The sequence below is a fragment of the Schistocerca americana genome, chromosome 1 (assembly GCF_021461395.2).
Source record: "Schistocerca americana isolate TAMUIC-IGC-003095 chromosome 1, iqSchAmer2.1, whole genome shotgun sequence".
NCBI lineage: Eukaryota > Metazoa > Arthropoda > Insecta > Orthoptera > Acrididae > Schistocerca > Schistocerca americana.
The window spans coordinates 698,087,172-698,113,082 of NC_060119.1; the positions used below are offsets into that span (position 1 = coordinate 698,087,172).

At 41.8% G+C, this 25,911-nt stretch overlaps 1 protein-coding gene across 1 annotated transcript; it reads left to right on the forward strand.

Annotated features, from left to right (window-relative positions):
• Positions 1-5,274: 5,274 nt before the first annotated feature.
• Positions 5,275-15,467, forward strand: LOC124544881 (cuticle protein 21-like). The gene is made up of 4 exons (XM_047123607.1): positions 5,275-5,311; positions 7,178-7,307; positions 10,655-11,260; positions 15,209-15,467. Exons 1-4 carry the CDS (start codon positions 5,300-5,302, stop codon positions 15,331-15,333), a joined length of 873 nt encoding a protein of 290 aa, XP_046979563.1. The 5' UTR covers positions 5,275-5,299; the 3' UTR covers positions 15,334-15,467.
• Positions 15,468-25,911: the final 10,444 nt, after the last annotated feature.

The following is a 25,911-nucleotide window of genomic DNA, read 5'->3' on the forward strand; positions in this document are numbered from 1 at the left end:
ATTAGTCTTATATTCGGCTAGCCAGCATCGTAGTTAATTTTGTGACTGAATAGCCGCAAGATTTTTCAAAGTGTTGATTATCAGTTCTACCAAAGACAGTTTACCGAAGTAGATTCCATCCTATCCATTTTTACTAATCCGAGAAAATCCCAGTGAATAAGAAACAGTAGGGGGAGGCGTTTATAGTGTCGCGGCCATGTTGCTCCGAAACTAAAGGGAAAATCGAAGTAGTGTTCTTACAATATTTGCAGTTCTCATAAAGGAACGTAAGAGAGTGACCGTAATTCGTCCTTGCAATGCCATTCTCAATGTTTTTCCAGGGCCAATTACTTTTTTAAAAATAAAATGGTCTGTTATCTTCCACAAATGGGAAGTGAATTCAATTTTGAATATAAAAGTTGAAGTACAATTATCCGCTAGGGGTGATAAGTAATGTGGTACTGGACAAAGACGGCAGCAAATACTACTCCCTCTCTCTCTCTGTTTTTATTTTGTTATTATAATTTTGTGAAGCAAATTCATTTGTTGACGTAAGCTGGTTTGTTGATCTTTTATTTCTATTCCCATAACAATACTCATTTGTTTACAGGTTTGTTGACATCGGTATGTTTATCCATTGCCAGTTTAAACCTCATAAGAACATCACATATTGTTCTCAGTGAGCACCACTTTGGTTTGATGAACGCTGTAGCAGCTTGCACATTACACGGATAACGTTATCCTGTCAGGAGAGAGACATCTGTAAGAAGTTTTCAACGACTTGCGATCACATTCTCTGAATCGGGAGGTGTCGCACCAAAAAACCATTATCGAACAAGAACTGCTACTGGGGAATATTCTGAAGCCGCTGTATTAGCTGCAGTTGCCGTTAATCCTCACGTAGGTGCGCGTCAATTGCAACATGATTCGAGTATTTCTCGGAAGAGTGTTCTTCATATACCTAAACGTAATAAATTCCATCCGTATAACATTGGTCTCCATCAAGTCTTTCACGGGGATGATTTCGAGAATCGTGTTGAATTCTGGCAATGGACTCCAGTACAAATTGAAAAAGGTATGTATTATTCCTCAGTAGAAAATCCAAGATGGTTACGGGAAACTGAGCATCAAAGATAGTGGAGTGTGAATCTTTGGTGCGGAATTCTGGGATTAACTATCATTGGATCGTTCTTCAATGGAGGTAAACTGAATGGCTAGAAATTCTCAAAATTTTTGATGAAGAACTTCCAGCGTTGCTTGAAGATGCGCCCCTTGTGGAACTTTGTGCCACGTAGTGTCAATTCGATGATTGTCGTTCTCATTATTCAGCTATAGCACGAAAAATACTGAACAGAGATTATCCTGATCGGTGGATAGGACATAGTGGGCCTGTCCATTGGCCAATTCGCTCGCCCTAATCTCACGTCTCCACGCTTTCTCTCATGGGGACCCATTAACAGCAAAGATTATCAATAAATGCTAGACACACCCGAAAATATGTGTCAACAAATTCGAAATATCTCTGCAGGAATCAGTAAAGAAATGTTGATTCATGTTCAGCTGTCTTTTAGAACGCGTTTTCGGAAATTCATCGAAGTTAATGGTCTTCACTCTGAGCATTTACTAAATTGATATTGTAATATGAACGCGAATTACAGTTATGCAGTGTACAAGTATACGTATTGTAAGTAAATGGCTCCCAGTAAAATCAAATGTGTGAAAACCATTTGCTGTCTTATTTGTCCAATATCACAACATATGTTAACCCTAGTGGATAAATGTACTATAGTTTTTATACTCAGAACTGAATGCCCTTTCCATTTCTGTAGAAAAGAACACATCATCCCACAAAAAATTTATTTCACTCTGAAAAAAACATTGAGAATGGTATTTTAAGGACGAGTCATGGCCACTATCTTATGTCCCCTTACGAATACTGCAAATTTTGTGTGTTAACGTTTTCGATTTTCTGATTTCCTCCTTCGTTTCGGAACAACATGGCTCGACACTATAAATGCTCACCCTACACACACACACACACACACACACACACACACACACACATGAAGAGCCAAAGAAACTGGTAACGGTACACCTGTCTAGTATCGTGTAGGGCCCCCGCGAACACGCAAAAGTGGCGCAACACGACGTGCGATGTATGCGCCTAATGGCTGAAATAGTGCTGGAGGGGACTGACACCATGAATCCTGCAAGGTTGTCAATAAACCGTTAGAGTACGAAGGGGTGGAGATCTCTTCTGAACAGCACGTTGCATGGCATCCCAGATATCCTCAATAATGTTCATGCCTTGGGAATCTGATGGACAACGCAAGCGTTTAAGCTCAGAAGAGTATTCCTGAAGCCACTCAGCAGAAATTCTGGACGTGTGGGGTGTCGCATTTTTCTGCTGGAATTGCCCAAGTCCGTCGGAATGCACTATGGACATGATTGGATGCAGGTGATCAGACAGGATGCTCACGTACGTGTCACCCGTCAGAGTCGTATCTAGACTACGAGGGGTCCCGTGTCAGTCCAACTGCACACTCCCAACTCCATACAGAACCTCCACCAGCTTGAACAGTCTCCTGTTGACATGCAGGGTCCATGGATTGATGAGGTTGTCTCCATACCGGTACATGTCCATCGGCTCGATACAATTTGAAACGAGACTCGTCCGACATGGCGACATGTTTCCAGTCACCAACAGTCCAATGTCGGTGTTGGCGGGCACAGGCGAGGCGTAAGGCTTTGTGTCGAGCAGTGATCAAAGGTACACGAGTGGGCCTTCGACTTCGAAAGCCAATATCGGTGAAGTTTCGTTGAATGGTTCGGACACCGACACTTGTTGATGGCACAGCATTGAAATCTGCAGCAATTTATTGGTGAGTTGCACTTCTGTCACGTTGAACGATTATCCTCTGACGTCGTTGGGCCCGTTCTTGCAGGATCTTTTTCCGGCCGCAGCGATGTCGGAGATTTGATGTTTTACCGGATTCCTGATATTCACGGTACACTCGTGAAATGGTCGTTGGGGAAAATCCTCACTTCATAGCTACGTCAGAGCTGCTGTGTCCCGTCGCTAGTGCGCCTACTATAACACCATGTTCAAACTCACTTAAATCTTGATAACCGATCTAACAACTGTGCCAGACACAATATAAGTCTAATAAAATAACAAATCGGTGAGTAACTTGTTGCTATGCTGAAAAAAGTACCAGTAATTAAAGTTTCAATTGTCTGCAAGACAGTAATTAACAAATGTGTTTACGCCTAGTAATTTGAACAGTAATTTCAAAATCAGTGCTTAAAAATTAAAATTAAATAAATTGTATTTTTAGTATTTTTAATGGTAAATAAGTTTTCATTTTACGCAACTGCAATCACTCAGAAGAATTTTTAAGCCTTGAGCAAACAATGGTAATTGTACAAAGTGATTTTCAGTGGCTGTTAGCGAATACGTTGAAGTGAAAGTTGAAGTTATTTGTGATCAATAAGTCAGCAAAATCATTTCTCGAATTTAGACTCATTTGCGCATTTGAAACTCAGCTTTGTAGATTACATAAAAGTGATTCTTGAGTATGGCTCAAATCATTCTGATGTTCTCCGGTTTAAATGACAGCATTTGGCAATGAATAAGTATAAATCCCTTCTGCACAAAACTAACGACAGTAAGCATTACAGAGAATGACGTCACGATTTCAGTATTTTACGTAACCCTCCACAGTTAGTGAAATTTCGTTGTTCTCTAGGCATTACTAAATTGTTTCCATGGTTTACGATTTAATTGAAAAGTTTTTGACCACTGTGACATATCCATTTGAAGCTGTGCTAACGTAAAATTTACAATTTCGTTCTATTTTCACCTGACAACAAACCAAGTCTTCTTGCACAAATTCACCAGAACACGAATCATTAATTACAGAAACAGTAATTTTTCTCATTTCAGCTGCTGAAAGTTAATTTTCTTTATTCAGTAACTAAACTGGTAACTTTCTTTCCATATTTTTCGAATAACAGTGATTCCATTTCATTCTTTATTTACATTTTACCTTTATCGAAGTTCATTTTCTTATCGTCACTGCTAAAAGCACAGAGCATTGGTGATTAGGTTACAGCAGCACTTACATTTCACGGATTTCAATTATTCTTCGGAGGAGATGCCTTTGGATCACGACAGGGGACTTTAGGTATACCGTTCATTTCAGTCGTAATTAACCGGAAGTGAAAAGGGCTTTTATTCGGTGCTATTGCAAGAGAATCCCCTGCTTGTTTTCTGATTTGCGGACATGTTTCTGTTTATCTTGGTGCCATAGATTGCCAAGCAATGCCATGAGGCTACAGAAGATCGTATTTAATTGGATTTTTGTTTTGAGGCAAATGTAATAGAACAGAGACGGTTTTAAAGAACAAAACATTAACTAATTCACAATCGCCACAAAGCGATAGAAAGACGCAGGTTAGCTTTGTATATAAAATAATTTAGGAGTTATTCTGATCTGTTGTAATATGCGTAATATGTGGAATAATTTCAAAGTTAGTCTGATCTCTAGTGATATGCGTGATATGTTGCAGGAAGTAGCCCTTGTTGGCCACATTTTCCGACGAGTAGTGTGACCACTTTTCCCGACAAGACGCCATGTGGGTGTTAGTGGTTTGTAGATGAAACTATCAAACGGAAAGAAGCAACAAGGAAGACATTTGCGAACCAAAAGAACTGCTTAAACTTTGATAGTCTAAAAATGTATTACTCTACGTATATTTGCAGTAACGAGAATAATGTAAATCACTTACGTTATATTAACAACTCAAAATCAGAAAAGTGTTTACTAAAAAAGATAGAACAAACTTCCTTTGCCATATTTACAGAGGACAGTAATGGTGTGTATTAAAATTAGTTTGGCGACCTCTCGGTAGGCAGCAGCACTATTCAGGGCAAAAAAATGTGCAATGGCCACGTTACCTGCCCTGGCCAGTTTACCTCACCTTTCCCTACCATTAGGTCCGACATGACAGTGATGCTGAACGCGCCCCATCTTCCTTTCAGTAGCAGAGTGAAAAGCCAAGGTCACCTCCCTTTCCAAACGCCGGAGGCAGAAGAACGAGATCGGCTGCCGGCCGGTACAGGAGGTCGCGAGGCGTGGCAGATGCGGCGAACCAGATTCCAGATTCCGCCTACCAGGTGTTGCGTCACCGCCGTCCGGTCTGCCACTCAAAGATCCCCGGCGGGGGCAGATGGAGACTCTGCCCTGCTCTGTCACTATAAAAAGGCCGTCTGCTGCTGCAGGGGCCAGTCGCCCACCAGTCGTCTCCACACGCCGACATGGTTCTCCAGGTGAGGCTCTGGGTGTAGACCTAAAGGCGTTTTGTATATACACGAGATTTCCAAGAGATACCCGTTTGAGCTGGTGGATGCGAATTTGTTATTCCCAGATCGGTTGTGGCACACATCAAATGAAGCTTATTGAAGTAACTATGTAGATTCTGAATGACTACACGGATACGCAGAATAATCAAATGGCTCAAATGGCTCTGGGCACTATGGGACTTAACAGCTGAGGCCGTCAGTCCCCTAGAACTTAGAACTACTTAAACCTAACTAACCTAAGGACATCACACACATCCGTGCCCGAGGTAGGATTCGAACCTGCGACCGTAGCAGTCGCGCGGTTCCAGACTGAAGCGCCTAGAACCGCTAGGCCACTCCATAATTTCAAGTATAGCGTCTTTCAATAGCACCGCATTTCACACTCTTCTAATTTCCTCTCTTTCTCTTTATCTAGCACTCATCTTTTCTTTCCGCACACTGTTTCAGGCGTCGACTCAAAATAACTTATTCATCTTCATGCACGCATCTTCAGTTGAAAATTCTGATAATCGGTGCCTATTTGCTACTGATGTTCTCACTTCGATTATGATGACTCTCCGTCTGCGAAACACTCAAGCAGAAAGGTCATTGCCATTTCTTTCTCTTTTCACAATAATTGGTCGAAGCTCTAATCATCTCAGTCTCATTCGAGCTATTTCTGCTGACGACCATATTGAATTTTAATGGCTGTTCACCCTCAATTTTTCACCTTTTTGTAACAGTATAACATTATCGTACTATACTGAACTAAAATCCCCCACCAACTATGCTGAGCTGATCTATAAGAAATGTCAACTGAAACTAGTATAAGACTAATCTTTCTACAAAATTCTTTATTTTCTTCGTCAGGATAGTGGCTGTCAAAGGGACGATCTAAATCCATAGCTACAAATTACGCTTTGGTTCCCTCTTACACTGAGCCCTACGATAATGTGAACTTCTGCCTACTCCGAAACTGTGCTCTACCCACATGATAGTACCTCAAATTCTAGACAATTATAATATTATGAGAACGAGAGAGTGAATAGGAACTGTGTGGTGATTGTCCCATACGTGCAGCTTTCACTAATTGTTTTTCCATATTGTGTATTCATCAGTTTCCTTGCGGTAATCTCCACCTTGTAACTACCAGCTGCGTCGTTGTGGTATAGAAAGTGTGGAAACTTGTGTCTGAGATTATGTGCATTTCGATTTTTCCTCTGGTAATCTGTCACTCTGACTATGTTCAAAACCTTATCACTAATAATATGTCCACCCCCTCGACACGAAACTAGCAACCTGGTGGTCAAGGTGAACGAGTCCCTCTTCATTAATTTTTGGATTGGTGACTAAGTTACCAGAAAGTTCAACGTAACAAATGCTAGACCACAACGCTACGGCAGTTTAGTGTCGTCATTCGCAAAACATATATGTAAATCTGTTACAAGCTCAGAGACGCTCTCTTACTTCAACCTTAAAAATGCGAACAATTATAAACAAGAGGATAACACAGTTTCATCTCAAAAATGTATTCATTCTGTAACTATTCGGGGTGTGTCAGAAGTAGCAATGACAAACTATTGATAAAAGATTGCATCTAACAAAATGCCAAGCATACAGAAAGTGTTCGTTTGCAAGAGTATCGAAAAACATTAAAAAACGTCTACTTGTTAGCGTTGTACTTCTTTATCTTACGATTCACAGGAAATTATCTTTTATCTTTGAATGTAGGAATGAAAAAATTTCGCAAACGAACGTATGTACAGCTACTAATTGGTAGGCGGGGCTATGTTAATCAGAGTAGCATAACTATTATATAAAGACCTGATGGATGCATTGGGTGTCCTGTTTCAGGTGTTGCTGTGCGCATGCGCGTTGCTGGGTGCAGCGAACGCAGGGTACCTGGGTTCCCCTGCAGTCTCCTACTCGGCAGCCCCCGCCCTGCGTGGTGCTCTGCCCTACAACGCAGCACTCGGACTCACAGGTAACGTTGGCAAATTTCTCTCGATGAAGTGACTGTATTTGATTTAACGCTCCAGCAATAAAGAGTTTTGGGGCCGCTCCACCGAGGTTTTGCAGCCATCACTCTATGGAGTGCTTTAATACGCACATGCTCGTAATTCATTCATTGTGGTGGATACTTTGTGACAATTTATGCTGCTTACTGTGCCCTTCATTGCTCCCACAAGTCTTCCAGTAACCTACACCTACGTACGATAAAGGTTTACTGCACGTTTATTTGTTATGTTCTACGTTTCTATTTGTTTCGTGTTTCAACTAAACATTCAATTTTTATACTCCTATACAACGTCACATTACAATGTGGAAGAAGATAATGGCATATCTCCTTGAAATGTAGAGTTATTAGTTACAATGGGACATCAGAAAATAAGTTACAAAGTACTATGGCAAGCCGTGTAATGTTTTTAATATTGCAGTACACTTCAAAGTGACATACATGATACTACACTACTCGCCATTAAAATTGCTACACCAAGAAGAAATGCAGATGATAAACGGGTATTCATTGGACAAATATATTATACTAGAACTGACATGTGATAACATTCCACGCAATTTGGGTGCAGAGATCCTGAGAAATCAGTACCCAGAACAACCACCTCTGGCCGTAATAACGGCCTTCATATGCCTGAGAATTGAGTCAAACAGAGCTTGGATGGCGTGTACAGGTACAGCTGCTCATGCAGCTTCAACACGATGCCACAGTTCATCAAGAGTAGTAACTGGCGTATTGTGACGAGCCAGTTGCTCGGCCACCATTGACCACACGTTTTCAGTTGGTGAGACATCTGGAGAATGTGCTGCCCAGGACAGCAGTCCAACATTTTCTGTATCCAGAAAGGCCCGTACAGGACCTGCGACATGTGGTCGTGCATTATCCTGCTGAAATGTAGGGTTTCGCAGGGATCGAATTGAGGGTAGAGCCAAAGGTAGTAACACATCTGAAATGTAACGTCCACTGTTCAAAATGCCGTCAATACGAACAAGAGGTGACCGAGACGTGTAACCAATGGCACCCCACACCATCCAGCCGGGTGATACGCCAGTATGGCGATGACGAAACTCGCTTCCAATGTGCGTTCACCGAGACGTCGCCAAACACGGATGCGACCATCATGATGCTGTAAACAGAACCCGGATTCATCCAAAAAATGACATTTTGTCATTCGAGCACCCAGGTTCGTCGTTGAGTACACCATCGCAGGCGTTCCTGTCTGTGATGCAGCGCCAGGGGTAACCGCAGCCATGGTCTCCGAGCTGATAGTCCATGCTGCTGCAAACGTCGTCGAACTGTTCGTGCAGATGGTTGTTGTCTTGCAAACGTCCCCATCTGTTGACTCAGGGATCGAGACGTGGCTGCACGATCCGTTCCATCCATGCCGTTAAGATGCCTGTAATCTCGACTGCTAGTGATACGAGGCCGTTGGGATCCAGCACGGCGTTCCGTATTACCCTCGTGAACCCACCGATTCCATATTCTGCTAACAGTCATTGGATCTCGACCAACGCGAGCAGCAATGTCGCGATATGATACCCGCATTCGCGATAGGCTACAGTCAGACCTTTATCAAAGTCGGAAACGTAATGGTACGCATTTCTCCTCCTTACATGAGGCACCACAACAACGTTTCACCAGGGAACGCCGGTCAACTGCTGTTTGTGTATGAGAAATCGGATGGAAACTTTCCTCATGTCAGCACGTTTTAGGTATCACCACCGGCGCCAGCCTTGTGTGAATGCTCTGAAAAGCAAATAATTTGCATATCACAGCATCTTCTTCCTGTCGGTTAAATTTCGCGTCTGTAGCACGTCATCTTCGTGGTGTAGCAATTTTAATGGCCAGTAGTGTATTTTCAACATAGTCACCAGATGACTGTAAACTACGATGATAAAGATCTACCAATCTTTCAAATCTCCTGACGAAAAGAATCTGATCCATGGTCATGGAGCTATTCGAGAACCGCTGGGCGAACGTCGTTATCGCTGGAAAATGACCCCCCCCCCCCCCCCCCAGATTTTCTTTAGGCTTCTCCAAACGGTGAAAATCGCATAGTGGAAGATCTTCCTTCCTTCTACGACAGCATAACCCACGTTTGTGCAGCCTTGTTGTCACCATTTCAATAGTTTTGAATGGGATATTGCATTTGATTCATACGCCACTAGAATTGCATGGTGAATTTGTGTGCAATTTAGACGTTCTACAAACAAAAATCGTACTGTTTCGCAACCTTCATCTTGGGAGTACGTTTCCAACTGCTACTACATTTCAGTCCCACAGTGTGATGCATCTTTTGTCCATAACGCATCAGAATAGTGTCTGCAGCGAACTCAGGACACCTACTCTCTTCTGACCATGCGCCTGTCTTCTTGTGCAGTAGTTTCATCATGGGACTGCATGTGCAACGTTCTTCCTGAAGTCGCTCCCTAATAGCATGGGCTTCTGGTCGACATTCAGATTGGTGACTATTTTACAAAGGAGTTCAAAACAACACACTTGAGATCAGATACTATCTGTTTAAATTGACTTTAATAACATGATACATTTTTTAAAAATCTAATCTTTTTCCCGAGGCAAATTAAATAAGTAAAACTGTGGAAAATTGTACCTGGTGGTCAAAAACAATCTGAAGATTGTTTCAGGATGGGATATGCTGAGAAGTAATTGATAAAAATCGGTACATTGCGCCGTTTCTGAGTTAATTTGCATTGAAGTTAGCCTGTCAGAGCATTACCTGCACAAATTCAAGCAGCCTACCAGATACAATTAGTGTCAGGTGTTCTCATATTGTAGACAATAGAGGATGACACAGCTCCGCCATTAGCAGGGGTTTGGTCCTTACTATCCCTCTATGCCTTATTTTTGTATTGCTTTCTTCTTCAGTTGTAGTAAACCAGATGAAGAATAATGTTTGGCGACACCGACTCTGATGGGCTATTTGGGCATGCCACTATAAGACAGCCTAACTTCAATGCTAATTAACTCGGAAATGGCGCAATGTATCGAATTTTTTCTTAATAATTGCTTCTCAGCGCGCCCTACCCTATAATATCCTTGCCAGATTTTCAGACTGCCTCTGAGCACTCTGTATACTGGCCCCATATACAATGCATGTAATGTGTGAATTGTCAGCTGCGATTCAATAATGTGTGCAACGCCAGTGGCTGAAGATGGACATTCCTTTAACATGACATTTATCCAACTGTACCTGACTATATGCCACCACTCTAGACAGACAGTAGTGTACAAACAAGCAAGTGTGTCTTAGGATACAGTCAAGTGCGACATTGAACTCATTGCTTTGCAATCAGGTCTGTCTGGGAGTGCTGCTGCTTCGACCGCTGCCGCTGCTGCAGCAGCAGCTAGGGCCAGACTGTCTGCTGCTGGCTCACCTGTAGCTGGACTTGGTGGTTATGCTCCTGGCTACTCTGGAGCTCTAGCAGGCGCCTACCCTGGTGCCGGTGTTGGTGGTGCCTACTCTCGCCTCGGCCCTGGCTACTCAGGTGCCGCCCCTGGTTACGCTGGTGTAGCTCCAGGCTACTCTGGTCTCGCCCCTAGCTACGCTGGTCTCGGTGCAGCACGCTACGTTGGTGGTCTGGGCCGCCTGGCCGGTGGGCTGCCTGCTGAGCTGGCTGACCCGTACTACGACCCCAACCCGCAGTACAGCTTCAGCTACAGCGTCAGCGACGCCCTGACCGGCGACGCCAAGCAGCAGCAGGAGAGCCGCAGCGGCGACGTGGTGGAGGGCAGCTACAGCCTGGTCGAGCCTGACGGCAGCGTCCGCACAGTGCAGTACACGGCTGCCCCTGGTGCGGGTTTTAATGCTGTCGTCTCCAAGGATGGTGTCCCAACTGGGCCTGCCCCTCTGGGGGCTGCTGTCGTTCCTGGCGCTGCCGCTGCTCGAAACATCCTTCCAGGTTTGTAATTGTGATGTTTGTACCGCTGTATATTCAATCTTCTAAGATCTCAGTCTCTAAAGAAATTCTGCTGCATGATTATAAGACTGAAAGACTTGATTCTGGATTCAATTCCAAACAGTTACTGAATTTTCTCTTGTAAAGAAGAGAGAACAAAGCATATGTGCTTAGAAATATGTTACACAAATGCACAAAAATAGTAGATTAATCAGATGTCGCAGGTCTTTTCAGTGGAGAAAATGACGTTTGTGTGGAATTTAAGGGCTGGGTTGGAATAAACGACGAACCTTATGGCCGTTTTCAGTGATACCTCTTTGGAGCTTTTCATGACAAAATGTCAGTATACTGAACAGAAATTATTCACATCTGTTGGTAGTTGGAATGTAATGCTTTGTCTGTGGGCCCATTCATAATGGAGAAACAGGAAATGTGAGACTCAGTGTCTATATAAGAGCAACGTCTCTGGAAAAATCACGAAAACAATCACAAGCCTGTAACTTCTGTCCCAAAAAGTAAATCACCACAGGCAATTTCTAGACCACTTATTACATCTATAAACACAAATACAAACACAATCACACTAGCTTTCAGCAAGCACGTCCAACTTCTTCCCCTTACTCAAAGAGGGAAGATTGACAGTACGCCTCTGTAAATGTCCTACTGATTCTTAGCTAACTCTCACGATCCCATCGAAAGTTATATAGTGGCAGCATAATGGTTACTTGTTCAAACATGGGAGCCACAAGATTTTCGTGAGAACTACGTTGTCTTTCTTCCTAGGGTTCCCTCAAAGATTTCTGTTATAATTTCTTGAATGCTATACCAACTTTTTACGATCCTACCAGCGCGTATCTGAATTCGTTTGATGTCTATCGTCACGCCTCCTTCATAAGGAGTCCAATAAATCGAACCATTTTCGAGATGTGCACGTTCCCTGGGTGATGTTGATCTGTAATTCTGTGGCCCAATTTTTTGCTCTTCTCGTAAGTAGGAATGGTCTGCCCCTCTTTTCCAGTCACGCGTAACTACCGGTTCTGCAAGAGAGACATATGAGCTACGAAAGGAGCTAAATCCGCAGGGTATTTGATGTAAAATCTAACTGGAATACTATCAAGCCCGAGTACCTTGTTCATTTTAAGTAGTCTTAATTATGCTTCATCATCATCATCATCTACTTTCAAGAATTAGGTATTGCAGTGACATGCTCCAGTCTGTCATCCATTCAATGACCTCTGATGAGGTCTATCTAGTTCTGTTTCCAGTCAGCCGATAATTCATTATCTGTTTTGACAATCTATTTTCTGTCATTCTATCAAAGCGATCCTTCCATTTCATTCTACTCTCTTCTATCTTGTCATTAACAGAAAAGATTTTTAGATCTGATCCTACCATTTCATTTCTTATTTTACCCATTTTATTACAGTGCCTTATATATCTCATGAACTTCATCTCTACTGCCCATATACGTGGTTTTTCTCATTTTGTTACTGTCTATGATTCGGAACCATATACAGGAGTAGGTACATCCATAAATTTGTAGAATTTCATTTGAGTTTCCTTTCTTGTTCTCGTTCCCAAGTTCTTCCAGTTGTTCCATACATAGCTTGATATTTATTAACTTTCTTCTCAACGTCTTTGGCATGGTTAAAACTAATAACACATCCTACATAACAAAAATGGGGATTTAGAATATTGTCTCTTATTATTTTTCTCGATGTGGCTGGGTTCTTTCCTTTGGGAGACATATGCTTTATCATATAGATTAATAGTTGTTTGATACCAAGGAGATAATATTAATATTTCAGATTTTTGAGTTTGTGTGCAGTTCAAACAATGATACGGGACCATCTTCATCCGTAAATACGTTTTTAAATGTAGAATTTAATATTTTCGCTTTCAGTCAGCTGTGTCTGTCTGGTTTCAGCACCAGACTAATCCACGAAAGACTGAAGAGAATGTGTGCGTCCATTCACTGGTTCTACGTGTGAGAAGAACTTTCTAGGATCAACCGATAGATTTTCCCATAGTATCTGACTGTGGAATTTATTGTAGGGTTAAGGGATGCCACATCTTACGAATGCCTGAGTTACTATTAGATTTTCGCTATTAGTCTCTTCTTCAGAGAGAGTTTAGGAAGATCTGTTTTCACATCATTCTCCAAAAGCTACCGTTAAACCAAGATGAACTTTTTCGGCTCTTACTATTTTACTAGACATATATTTATCTAGACCGCAATCTCTGAAGTCTTTCAGCTTCAGACACAAGCGTTCTGCGTTTGCGAGATATGAACTAATAGTTTTCAGTTCTCGTTTTAAGAAGCTGATAGCGATTGTCTATTAGTTCGACCAAACACAAATATTCTCCCATTTTTCTTGATGTTTGTTTTTCATTTGGTCTTCTTCGTTCCTGTAATAGCAAAATATGGTTCAAATGGATCTAAGCACTATGGGACTTAACATCTGAGGTCATCAGTCCCCTAGACTTAGAACTACTTAAATCTAATTAACCTAAGGGCATCACACACATCCATGCCCGAAGCAGGAGTCGAGCCTGCGACCGCAGCAGTCGCGCGGTTCCAGACTGTGGCGCCTAGAACCGCTCTGCCACCCCGACCGGCGCATGTGCGTATTAAGGACAAAAGACAGTGTGTGCAAGTGTCTTTAAACTGCAGTTTCTTGTCAGCTAAAGCTGCAGGTCCACTGGTTTTTGAATCTCTGGCTGATGTTTTAGGCTAAATTTAGCAAGAGAAGAATTTATAGTAACTATGGTTCCCAATAATAAAACACGAAAAGATGGGCTCTGTTTGTAGCCCTTAAGCCTAAAAATATTTATTTCGTTTGATGCTTCTCACAATAGCTGTTGGATGCAGCCGTCAAACAATGTATTCAAAACTTATTCAGAATACTGTTTGTTCTTAGCCCCAATAAAGTATGCATCACCACATAAAGCAATGTGAAAAGGTCATTAGTTGACAAATCACAGTTGTGCCAAACGTTACGCGTAGTTCTGGCCTACCTCTGCTGTGTTTCCGGGCGTATTATGGTAACAGATGTCTCTCAATTTATCTGTAACTCTAGTAATATCATCTACCCATAAGAGCATGGCATGTCAGGGAAGTTGATACTCATACGATGGAAATAATGACATCTTTTCACCATCATAGGCTATCCAATGTCAAATCAGTGTGAGCATAATTTGTCAAACTGTATTATACCATCATATGTAGTTTTCATTTCCAAACCCAAGTCCACACCAGCGTGATAAACAAGATGTGTCAAAACAATGCCAACAGCAGAGGGCGTCTTAAGGAACAAACTGAGGTTGTTAATGTGGTAGTTATAACGGCCAGTACCTGAAGTTAGGCCACCCTTTCAACAGCAAAGTCGAGCTCGTTCTCTGCGGTGCTGAGACAGGAGCGGATGAATCCGATGCCACCTAAAGTTGTCCTGAATGCTGACAATTCCATTGCGTAACTGCTGCTTACGGTCCTTCGGCGCAAAAACCCGAGACAGCTGCTGAAAGGGATGCCAAGTTGCAGCGTCACTGGATAGTGTTTCCGGACGTTTATTCCTATCCTCTGTTTGTTACTCATGACTGTCTACAAAGACTTGATGTTTGTGAGTATTGTTTTGTTATTCCCTGTTCATCACAGGGACGTAGGCTTCTACGGCAGCAAAAGTTTAGTTTTTTTTCACGTTAACTAACACTTGTGTGTTTTAAGGGTTTAGGCAGTTACCAACGCATTTGAGATCAGTAAACGATTTGGACCACGTTAATATTTTTTTAATGCTCGACAGATAATAATAAATAAAATAATCCACAACTTAAACGCTCTATTAGCTCAGTTCAGCGTTGGCACTGATGTACCAGTAGTGTACTGATCCTGCTGCAGGTGGGTGTAAAACTAGTATCTTCAAATTACCGCAGTGTCTGTTGCTGTTGTTTCAGGAGGCATAGTTCCTGGAGCGGCGCGCTCCCTGCTGTCTCCAGCGTCCGCTGCTGGAGTCTATGGAGCGCCTCTGAAGACGGCACACTCCGCCATCGCTACGCCCCACGCCAATGTCCACTATTAGTGCCCTTACCAGCTGGACCCCCCCAAATGTGACCACCGATATATAGTACGAAAACGGCTCGCTTGTAGCAATACAGATGTACATATTTACAAATCACTGCAATATTTATACAAAAATAAAATTATCAGACTTGACTTAAATGTTGTTCTTCTTTAATTTGCGCCCCTTCTCGATATAAGGGACATAATATGAAGGACCTTTGTCTTCTGCATGTTAACTCTATGTCGGCAATTGTTCTTTTATCTCTCAACGTAACGTAATATAATGAAAACGAGGTATAAGATGTGGAAATTTGCTGATGATCGTTTTCTTACAAAGCCTTCATCATTTTCAGTTGTGACCAGCATCATTTAGTAGAGTCCTGTTGCAATTAACATGATGTCATTCGAGGAATAATTACGTCGTCAGGCATTTTCATTGCAGATAACAAAAGTCTGAAACACAGTTTTTATTTTCTCTTACTTTATTATTGAGTATCTTTTATAAAGAAATCAATAAAAATCCATTCTAAGATATCAGTAGGTTCTACAGGGAAAGAAAGTTGACGTTAAGATAACATTTGAAAACGACTAGATTTAACTAATTGCAACCAGCAGCATCAAAAACGATTCAAATGGCTCTGAGCACTATGGGACTCAACTGCTGTGGTCACCAGTCCCCTAGAACTTAGAACTACTTAAACCTAACTAACCTAAGGACATCACACACATCCATGACCGAGGCAGGATTCGAACCTGCGACCGTAGCGGTCGTGCGGTTCCAGACTGTAGCGCCTTTAACCGCTCGGCCACTTTGGTCGACTTTTGAGTCGGATGAACTATCTATATACACAATTAATCTAGTACGGAACCCTGGGAGCGCGAGTAGTAGCCGTACCTGGCCAATTTTCTTATTCACAAAAGTCGTGATCGCATTTGGTGGATTTATGAGATTTTGCTGGTTTCGGCTTCAATGAGTCGCCTTAGAACTCAAAATCTAGAAAAAATAAAAATGCTAAAATGCTGTCAGATGCAAAGTTATAAAATACTGAAACGCAAAAGGTGAAGAAAATAAAATGGAGCTAGTATTTTGTTAGGCAAGTAACAAGTCAAGCAGACGCCAACCGCTTATCGTATTGATAATAAACTGCCTTTCCCCCTCACGTGCCTGACGTTAAAAATGGAACAGTTATCTGCATACAGGGTGCATGAGAATGCCTGACTTACATATGCGAGAGGTACGAAAAATGCCTATTTTTGTAATATAATCAACTACTACGAGTACTGAAAGAGACTTAGGTATACAGGGACTACTGGCCCGATAAAACAAAACGAACACATTTGTTGACTACTAAAAATACAAACAAGGCTAAGGAACCCAGCATGAGTAAAATCAAATTGTTAAAGACCGAATTCTGCCAGCTAGTGACTATAAATGGAAAAATAGATGCATTTGTAACTTGTTATAATCCGATCAAAAAGTGCTTGAGCAGCTACAACTGGGTGGAATTAATAACATTTATTTGGCCGGTTTTGTTCGCTACTATACGGGTAATGAACAAATCAGTTTATTCAGTCAAACTATTCATTATGTACCACTTACACTTACGAGTTGTGTGCTATTATTGATAAGTAGATCCCGTAAAGTAAAGTAAAGTCCCATGACATGAGTGGCTTGGAGACCCCAAAGGAGAGGTTCAGCAGCATAATGGGAAAGGTTTTCCCTACCCTTCGCGCCAGCAAGCGCCCTTCCTTCGCGAATTCTTGTGGGTATTTTTGTTCATACATTGCAACAACAAAAAATTCGTGATGTTTTTCGCCAGATGCGTTTCGCTTTATTGAAGTAAAGCATCATCAGTGGTGCAGATTTTCGCTTGATTTCTCGCTTACATCGGGAAATACCATCTGCTAGCACATGGTTGCTTTTATGGGTTAGACACTGATAATTTTGGTCTAATATTTAGTTGTTCTGCAGCACTATAAAGTGCTTAAAAGTACAAAACAAACAGATACAATGGTGTGCATAAAAGTGTGTTGTGAAAAACATAAGAAATGCATAGTGCTGCAGAACAATTAAATATAAGACCCAAATTATGTGTCTAACGCGGGAAAGCAACGATGTGCTAGCAGACGGCGTTTCCCGATGTAGTCGAGAAATCAAGCGAAAATCTCCACCACTTATGACGCTTTACCCCAATAAAGCGGAACGCATCTGGTGAAAAAAATGACGCACTTTTGTAGTTGCAATGACAGAACAAAAATACTTACAAGAATTGTAAAGCAACTACGGACACTATGGCCACACAAATGAAGAATTCCTTCGCGAAGTACGAGAATTATGCGCATAAGTGTGTCTGTTTTGTGTGGGGGGCAGCAATTGGTGTGCGCGTGTGTGGTGCAGTGTAGTGTAGCGTCATGTTAGTGTTCGTGGTGATAATGGGAAGAGAGAAAGTGAAATCCCGTGCCGGCACGTAGCCTACACTTCTCGAATAGCTCCAAGGTGACAGCCAAGATTAAAGCCCCCATCCGACAGACGGATCACCATCATCAGTGTCACATACCCTCACTCCACGAGACACTGCGGAGATGTTTGGAGTGTAATCCAGCACATTAGCGCAAACAGTGTTGGTCAGAAACCTTACATCACCACCTCTTCGGCCCCTGTCGGCCAAATACTGGTACTGATAATTTCATCCACCACAAGGATACGATCCATTTACCTCCAAGAGTCGAGCGCCACCGCACAGGCGTGCGTTGGCGACCTTGGCCACGGAATCGAGTAACAGATCGTGAAAGAGTTATATTAATTTGCAGGGTAGACTACATGGACCTGTCAGTAAGAACACGAGAAATATAAGAACGTGTGATGCGATCCTATAGCATAAATGCCGAGCCATTGTTATTCAGTTCAGAATTACACAGGGTAGACCAGCATTCTAAGGGATGACTTCATACCTATACAGAGAACATCTCCTGAAAATATAGGCTCATCTTGCTGTGCACTGTCTTATGTGTGTCGGTTATAAATTGACTTTTCCCTTTTGAAACTTCGAATTTTACTGAATGAAGATACAGGTATCATGAGTTTACAAGCCTGACTGGCTCCTGTCTACCACAGATAACGTCCATAAATCCCTTAAACGTTTCTGGTGCTCTAGCCTGCTGTCGATGCGTGGGTGACTGCCAAGGTGCCACTTTGCAGCTATGAAATATTGCTCGCCAATATTATATTAAAAATACTAAGTCTGAATACAGTGAGCCTACATGAAAATTGAAGATATCAAATTGTTTACCTCTTGCAGCATTTACGATGTTGTGTCAGTTTACAGTTGAAGTCCATTTCTATGAATAATGATTGCAAAACATTATAAATTACACCCTGGTAAATCAAAACTGCCACAACATAACCAATATGTCAAACACAAATTGAACTGTACAGTGACCACATGTCGATACGGTTTGTTTTGAACTTAACTGGATCGAGATAGTATCAGAGTATCAAGGGTCTGATTAAAACCACACCATTAAACTGACCAGGACGAAATATATTGCACAATTACATGTTTCATGAAGTTAGCGTTCATTACTTTATACCTTTATTCTTGACCTAATTGTATTTATGTTTAGCTGTATACAATGGGCAGTCAAATGAAAACCAAACACCCACCAGAATTGGGTCATGGAATAGTACAATTCAAAAGTAATGACCATACATGTTAAAACATTTATCCAATTTGGAGATGAGAAGATCAATTCCTGTTTCATGGAACGCACTCGGCGCTGACTGATCGATAACCGCACACTCCTGCACTTCCTCGTCCAACTGGAAATCGATGTCCAGGCATGTCTTTCTTCAGGTTGCCAAAAACAGGTACATCACACAGTTGAAGATCCGGGCTGTACGGAAAATGTTGAAGTGTTTCCCAACGAAATCGATGGAACGTAGCCTTCGTCAGGTTGGCAGTGTGGGGTCGGATGTTCTCGTGTAACGGGATGATACTATCCGACACCATTTCTGTGCGTTTTGACTCCGTGGGGCGTCGCAGTTTCTGCAGAGTGTCTTCATAGCACTGTGCATTGATTGTGATTCCACGCTCGAGGAACTCGACTAGCATTAGGTCCCAGCAATAGAAGAAGGTCTTCATGCCCTTATCAGAACTTGTGTGAACTGCTTCGGATTTTTTTTGCTGGTGCGTGTGAGATGTTTCCATTGTTAGCTTTGTCGTTTGCCCTCGGGTTGTCGGAATAGTGTCGCACAAAATCATTCTGTTGCATGATAAACACTGAAAATCATACGAAGGCAAAGCTTCCGCGATTTGCTTGGAAAACACTGCAACATCCTCCGTACGGGCCGGGTCTTTCACTTTGTGACTTTCAGATCTTTGGCGACCTGAAGAAAGACATTTGGGGACGTCAGTTTCAGTTGGACGAGGAAGCGCATGAGTGGCTGCGATTGTGAAACCGTCAACGGCCGACGGTGTGCTACGAAACAAAAATTGGTCGTCTCGTCTCCCAGTGGGATAAATGTCTTAATGGGTGTGGTAAATACTTTTGTGGAAGCATTCCAATGGTCCCGTTGTGATGGGTGTTCGTTTTTCATTTGACTGTCCCTCAAAATATGTTTCGGTACCACATAAAGCATTTGATTGTGACAGGTCTCCAACTAAACAAAGTATAATTCGAATTTGGTGTGGACTACATAAGAACCTGAGGGAATTAGATTAGGAAATGAGACTCTTAAAGTAGTAAAGGAGTTTTGCTATTTGAGGAGCAAAATAACTGATGATGGTCGAAGTAGAGAGGATATAAATTGTAGAATGGCAATGGCAAGGAAAGCGTTTCTGAAGAAGAAAAATTTGTTAACATCGAGTATAGATTTAAATGTCAGGAAGTCGTTTCTGAAAGTATTTGTATGGAGTGTAGCCATGTATGGAAGTGAAACGTGGACGATAAATAGTTCAGACAAGAAGAGATTAGAAGCTCTCGAAATGTGGTGCTACAGAAGAATCCTGAAGATTAGATGGGTGGATAATATAACTAATGAGGAGGTATTGAATAGAATTGGGGAGAAGAGCAGCTTGTGGCACAACCTGACTAGAAGAAGGGATCGGTTGGTAGGACATGTTCTGAGACATCGAGGGATCACCAATTTATTATTGGAGGGCAGCGTGGCGGGTAAAAATCGTAGAGGAAGACCAAGAGATGAATACACTAAGCAGATTCAGAAAGATGTAGGCTGCAGTAAGTACTGGGAGATGAAGAAGCTTGCACAGGATAGAGCAGCATGGAGAGCTGCATCAAACCAGTCTCAGGACCGAAGACCACAACAACAACAACATAAGAACCAAGAGTATTGTGTGAATGACTAGGAAATTGTGTTCTGTTTTCCAGTTGTCACATTGTGGATATAGAAATACTGTATTTAGTCGCAATTGCTTATTTTAAAAATTGTGATTGGTGGCACCTTATCATGTTTTCATTAATACTTAGTATAATATGAATGGTAGAAGACTTCCTAAGGCACAAACGCATCTAGTGTGGCAGGAGGGGGCTCTCATTTGAATTCGTTTACTTTTCAGAAAAAAAGTGTACTTTCAATGACAAATTTTTAATGTAAACCGATAAGATGTTGTGGTCACGACTAGAGTGATGTAATTTCCTCGTTGTTAAAATAGGCTGCGCTGCTGCATCTCGTGTTCTTTTGTGGTCAGTCGTTTACGCGTGGTCGGGTCTGGTGGACAGTTGGTGGTGAGTCTGGTAGCATTCGGAAGGATTTGAACTTAGTCTGTGGGAGGTAATCCAGCCGATCCGCTTCATCATTTTAAAATTTTACGGGTGACTGAATTTTTTAGCAGCCTTGCTTTCGAGCGCTGCACATCTACACGACTCGAAGACTTCAACATCGGGTGAGTGATACTCCTGATTAGGGCAGAACTTTACCGGATGGAGAGGTTCCATTATTGTAAATGTTGACGCACAGTCGAGACTTGGGTTTTGCTTCTACTTTCACAGTAGCTCATATGACTGGGGAATCTGCCAAATTTTATTCGCTATTCATACAGTTTTTGTAAGGCTCCTACAAGGTTTTCATTACAATCAAGGTAACTCCTGATATGCACTGAATCAAGAAACATGTCCCGTTAGATACAATGTTAAGAACCATAAAGTTCTTCAATAAAGTGCACCTAGTAGCAGCGAATACTCTGTTGCCGGCCGCGGTGGCAGAGCGGTTCTAGGCGCTTCAGTCCGGAACCGCGCGACCGCTGCGGTCGCATGTTCGAATCCTGTCTCGGGCATGGATGTGTGTGATGTCCTTAGGTTAGTTAGGTTTAAGTAGTTCTAAGTTCTAGGGGACTGATGACTTCAGCTGTTAAGCCCCATAGTGCTCAGAGCCATTTGAAGCAATACTCTGCTGAACAATCGCAACGGGAGCAGCAATACTTGGAAAAGGCCCGGAGGTACTGGAAGATCTCAGTTACATTACATCACGGTCAGGCAGAGATTCCGAAATCAGATATTGGATTGTTAGGCGTACCCAGGAGTCGAAATAGATATCAGATCACAATTTAGTACAGATGAAAAAATGGTTCAAATGGCTCTGAGCACTATGCGACTCAACTTCTGAGGTCATCAGTCGCCTAGAACTTAGAACTAATTAAACCTAACTAACCTAAGGACATCACACACATCCATGCCCGAGGCCGGATTCGAACCTGCGACCGTAGCGGTCACGCGGTTCCAGACTGAAGCGCCTTTAACCGCACGGCCACACCGGCCGGCAGTACAGATGAAGAATAAGCTGAAGTTTTAGAGACTAGTCAGGAAAAATCAGTGCGCAAGAAAGTGGAATGCGGAAGTACTTAGGAGTGATGAGGTACGCTTGAAATTTTCTGAGACTACAGATATTGCGATAAGAAATAGCTCAGTACGCATTTCAGTTTTCTGAGGCTACAGATACTGCGATAAGGTATGTAAGCTCAGTAGGCATTTCAGCTGAAGAGAAGCGGAAATCTTCAAAAAGAGCAATCACAGAAGCTGGAAAGCAAACCGTCGATCCAAAGAAAGTAACTGCGAAGAAACCATGGCTAACAGAAGAAATACTTCAGTTGGTCGATCAAAATAGAAAGTACAAAAAATCTCAAGGACATTCAGAAATACACAAATGCAAGTCACTAAGGAATGAAATAAATAGCAAGTGCAGGGAAGCTAAGGCGAAACGGCCGCATGAAAAATGTGTAAATATGGAAAACAGAATAATTGTCGGAAGAACTGACTCAACAGGTAAGAAAGTCAAAACAACCTTCGCTGAAACTAAAGGGAAGGACGGTAACATAAAGAGTGCAATGGGAATACCACTGTTAAATGCAGAAGTGAGAGCGGATAGGTGGAAAGAATATACTGAAGGCCCCTGTGAGGGGGACGACTTGTCTGATGTCTTGATAGAAGATGAAACAGGAGTCGATTTAGAAGAGATGGTGGATCGACTATTAGAATTTAAAAGAGCTGTGTAAGATTTAAAATCAAATAAGGCAGATGGGACAAATAATATTCCATCAGAATTTCTAAAATAATTTGGACTAGTGGCAACAAAACGACTATTCACGTCGGTGCGTAGAATGTATGGGGCTGGCGATATACCATGTGACTTTCGGAAAAACATCAGCCGCACAACTCCGAAGATTTGCAAGAGCCGACAAATGCGAGAATTATCACACAATCAGCTTAATAGCTGATGCATCTTGTCTTCAAGTTGTTGACAAGAACAATATACAGAAGAATGTAAATGAGAATTGAAGAAGTGTTACATGACTGTCAGTTTGACTTTAGGAAAGGTAAAGGCACCTGCGAGGAAATACTTACGTTGCGGTTGATAATGGAAGCAAGACAAAAGAAAAATCAAGATACATTCATAGGATACGTCGACCTAGAAATAGTGTTCGATGATGTGAAATGGTACAAGAGGTTCGAAATTCTGAGGAAAAGAGGGGTAAGCTATAGGGAAAGACTGGTAATATTTAATATGTACAAGAACCAAGAGGGAATAATAAGATTGAAAGGTGAAGAACGAAGTGCTCGGATTAAATAGGGTGTAAGACAGGGATGTAGTCTTTCGCCCCTATTGTTCAGGCATTCGAAGAAGCAATGATGTAAATAAAAGAAAGGTTCAAGAATGGAATTAAAATTCAAGCTGAAAGGATATCAGTGATAAGATTCGCTGATGACATTGCTATCCTCAGTGAAACTGAAGAAGAATAACAGGATCTGTTGATCGCAATGAACAGTCTAATGAGTACAGAATATGGATTGAGAGTAAATTGAAGAAATACGAAATTAATGCGAAGTATCAGAAATGAGAACAGCGAGAAACTTAACATCAGGACTGATTGTCAAGAAGTACATGAAGTTAAGGAATTCTTTTACCTAGGCAGCAAAACAGACCATGACGGACGAAGCAAGGACGACATCAAAAGTAGACTAGCACTGGCAAGAATGGCTTTCCTGGCGAAGAGAAGACTACTAGTATCGGACATAGACCTTAATTTGACGAAGAAATTTCTGAGAATGCACATTTGGAGCACAGAATTGTTTAGTAGTGAAACATGGACTGAGGGAAAACCGCAACAGAAGATATTCGAAGCATTTGAAATGTGGTGCTACAGAAAAACGTTGAAAATTAGGTGGACTAATAAGGTAAGGGATGAGGAGGTTCGCCTCAGAATTGGTGAGGAAGACAGAGAATGGAATACATCCAATAAATAATTGAGGACGTAGATTGCAAGTGCTACTCCGAGATGAAAAGCTTGGCACGGGAGGGGAATTCTTGGCGGGCTACATCAAACCAGTCAGAAGACTGATGACTAAAAAGAAAAAAAAGGGTTAGCAGGAAATTATCTGGACAGTTAATACTCACTTTTGTGCCCAACGATTTAAAGGGTGCCTAGCAAAAAGACATTGAATTTAAGTGAACAAGGGACGTGGACAGAATATATCATACAAGTGAGAAAGGCGTAATAATGATTTTATTATTAAACGCTGCTTACACAAATTGTTCAGTATGATCACCGGAGACATAGATGAGATGCTGCATTCGTAAAACAACGTGATCAATAGTTGCTCGCATTTCCGGTGGTATCTGAGTAACGCGGTCCTATGTACTGGTCTTCAGACCAGGTAGAGCCCGACCTTGTTCCGGTAAAACGCATTCTTTTAGATATTCCCAGGGCCAAAAGTTACATCAATCTAGACCAGATGATCCTGCAGGCCATGCACCTGGAAATCTTCTGAAGATTAAGCTGATTTTTCGCTGGGTGAGCGACATGAGGTGTTGCTCCATCTTGCTCCCAAAATAGGAATCACACACTGTACAAGGAGCCCTCGATAACGTGCAGGTGTCACAGTAGACCTGAGAGACCCTCTTCACAGAAGAGCTGACCGAGAGTAAGGGTGCTTGTGAATCCATAGCACACAGACACATACGTCGCGGCCGTTGGATCATAACTATTTTACATTTATGATACACACTTCCATAAACCAGGGAAAAACCTCGAAAGTTACTAAAGTGGGAAAAACAAAGCAACTGACACGAAAATTTCATCATCACAATAGCACTTAGTGAAACTTTTTTTGTATTACAGCCGTTTTACAGTATTCACTATTTCCTGCATTCAGTAGGTGAAAAGTATGCTTCCTGACCTCCTTGTCCCCTCGTTCCCATCTGTCTTCCATGTCTTCATCTTTCAAACGGAACACAATGCCATAGTTTTACATGTCACCTCTCGCTTTCCAATCTAACATCCAGATCGACCTATTTCGCTCAGTACCATCTGCAACACATTCCGCCATCTTCGCGCTTTCTCATACGATTGTATTTGACACTTAATCTAACCACAATATTCCGAGTCTTCTTCTCGTTCCATTTATCTACAGGTTTTGTATTTTCTTGTTTTATTTTACTGACAGGTTGCCTCCGTTAATTTGACGTCACCCTCCTAGGGTGTGGTTTTTGTTGTTGGATAGGAAATTTTGCAGTACTGATCAGTTTCCCGAAATTTTCCCTGTCTTGTATGCTGTCTTCTGTGATGTTACGCATTCTTAAATCTCCTCTTGCCTCCCCCAGCATCCAGTGAAGCTTATAAATTTGGAAATTAAATTAAAATTTTTCTTTGCTAGGCATTGTCATTCATTTTCTAAATACGAGCGTAAAAATTTCTCTCTTCCTCCTCAATGTGTCTGAGTTTGTTTCTATGCTTCTGTATAGAACTTCATTTCTCCCCTTCATCCATTTTTTATCCTAAAATTTTTCTGAGTATTTTCCTATCTTTCTTTTCCAATTCTTCTTCTTCATCTCTTTTACTCATTGTAAGGCATTAAAAACCGTATAGTGCTTCCGGTTTAATTTCTGTTCCGTTGTGTTTAATTTTTGCTTAGAACGATGCTAATGTTGTATTATATTGGTTTTGGGTGAGTTTGAAAGCTAATTCCATTTTCTTAGATTTCTCTTTACATATGGTGTTATCTGACCCATATCATTGTACCCATTCTCCTAAACACTTAACTTGTCAACTGCATTGATTCTTTTAATGTTTCCGTGTGTTGCGTG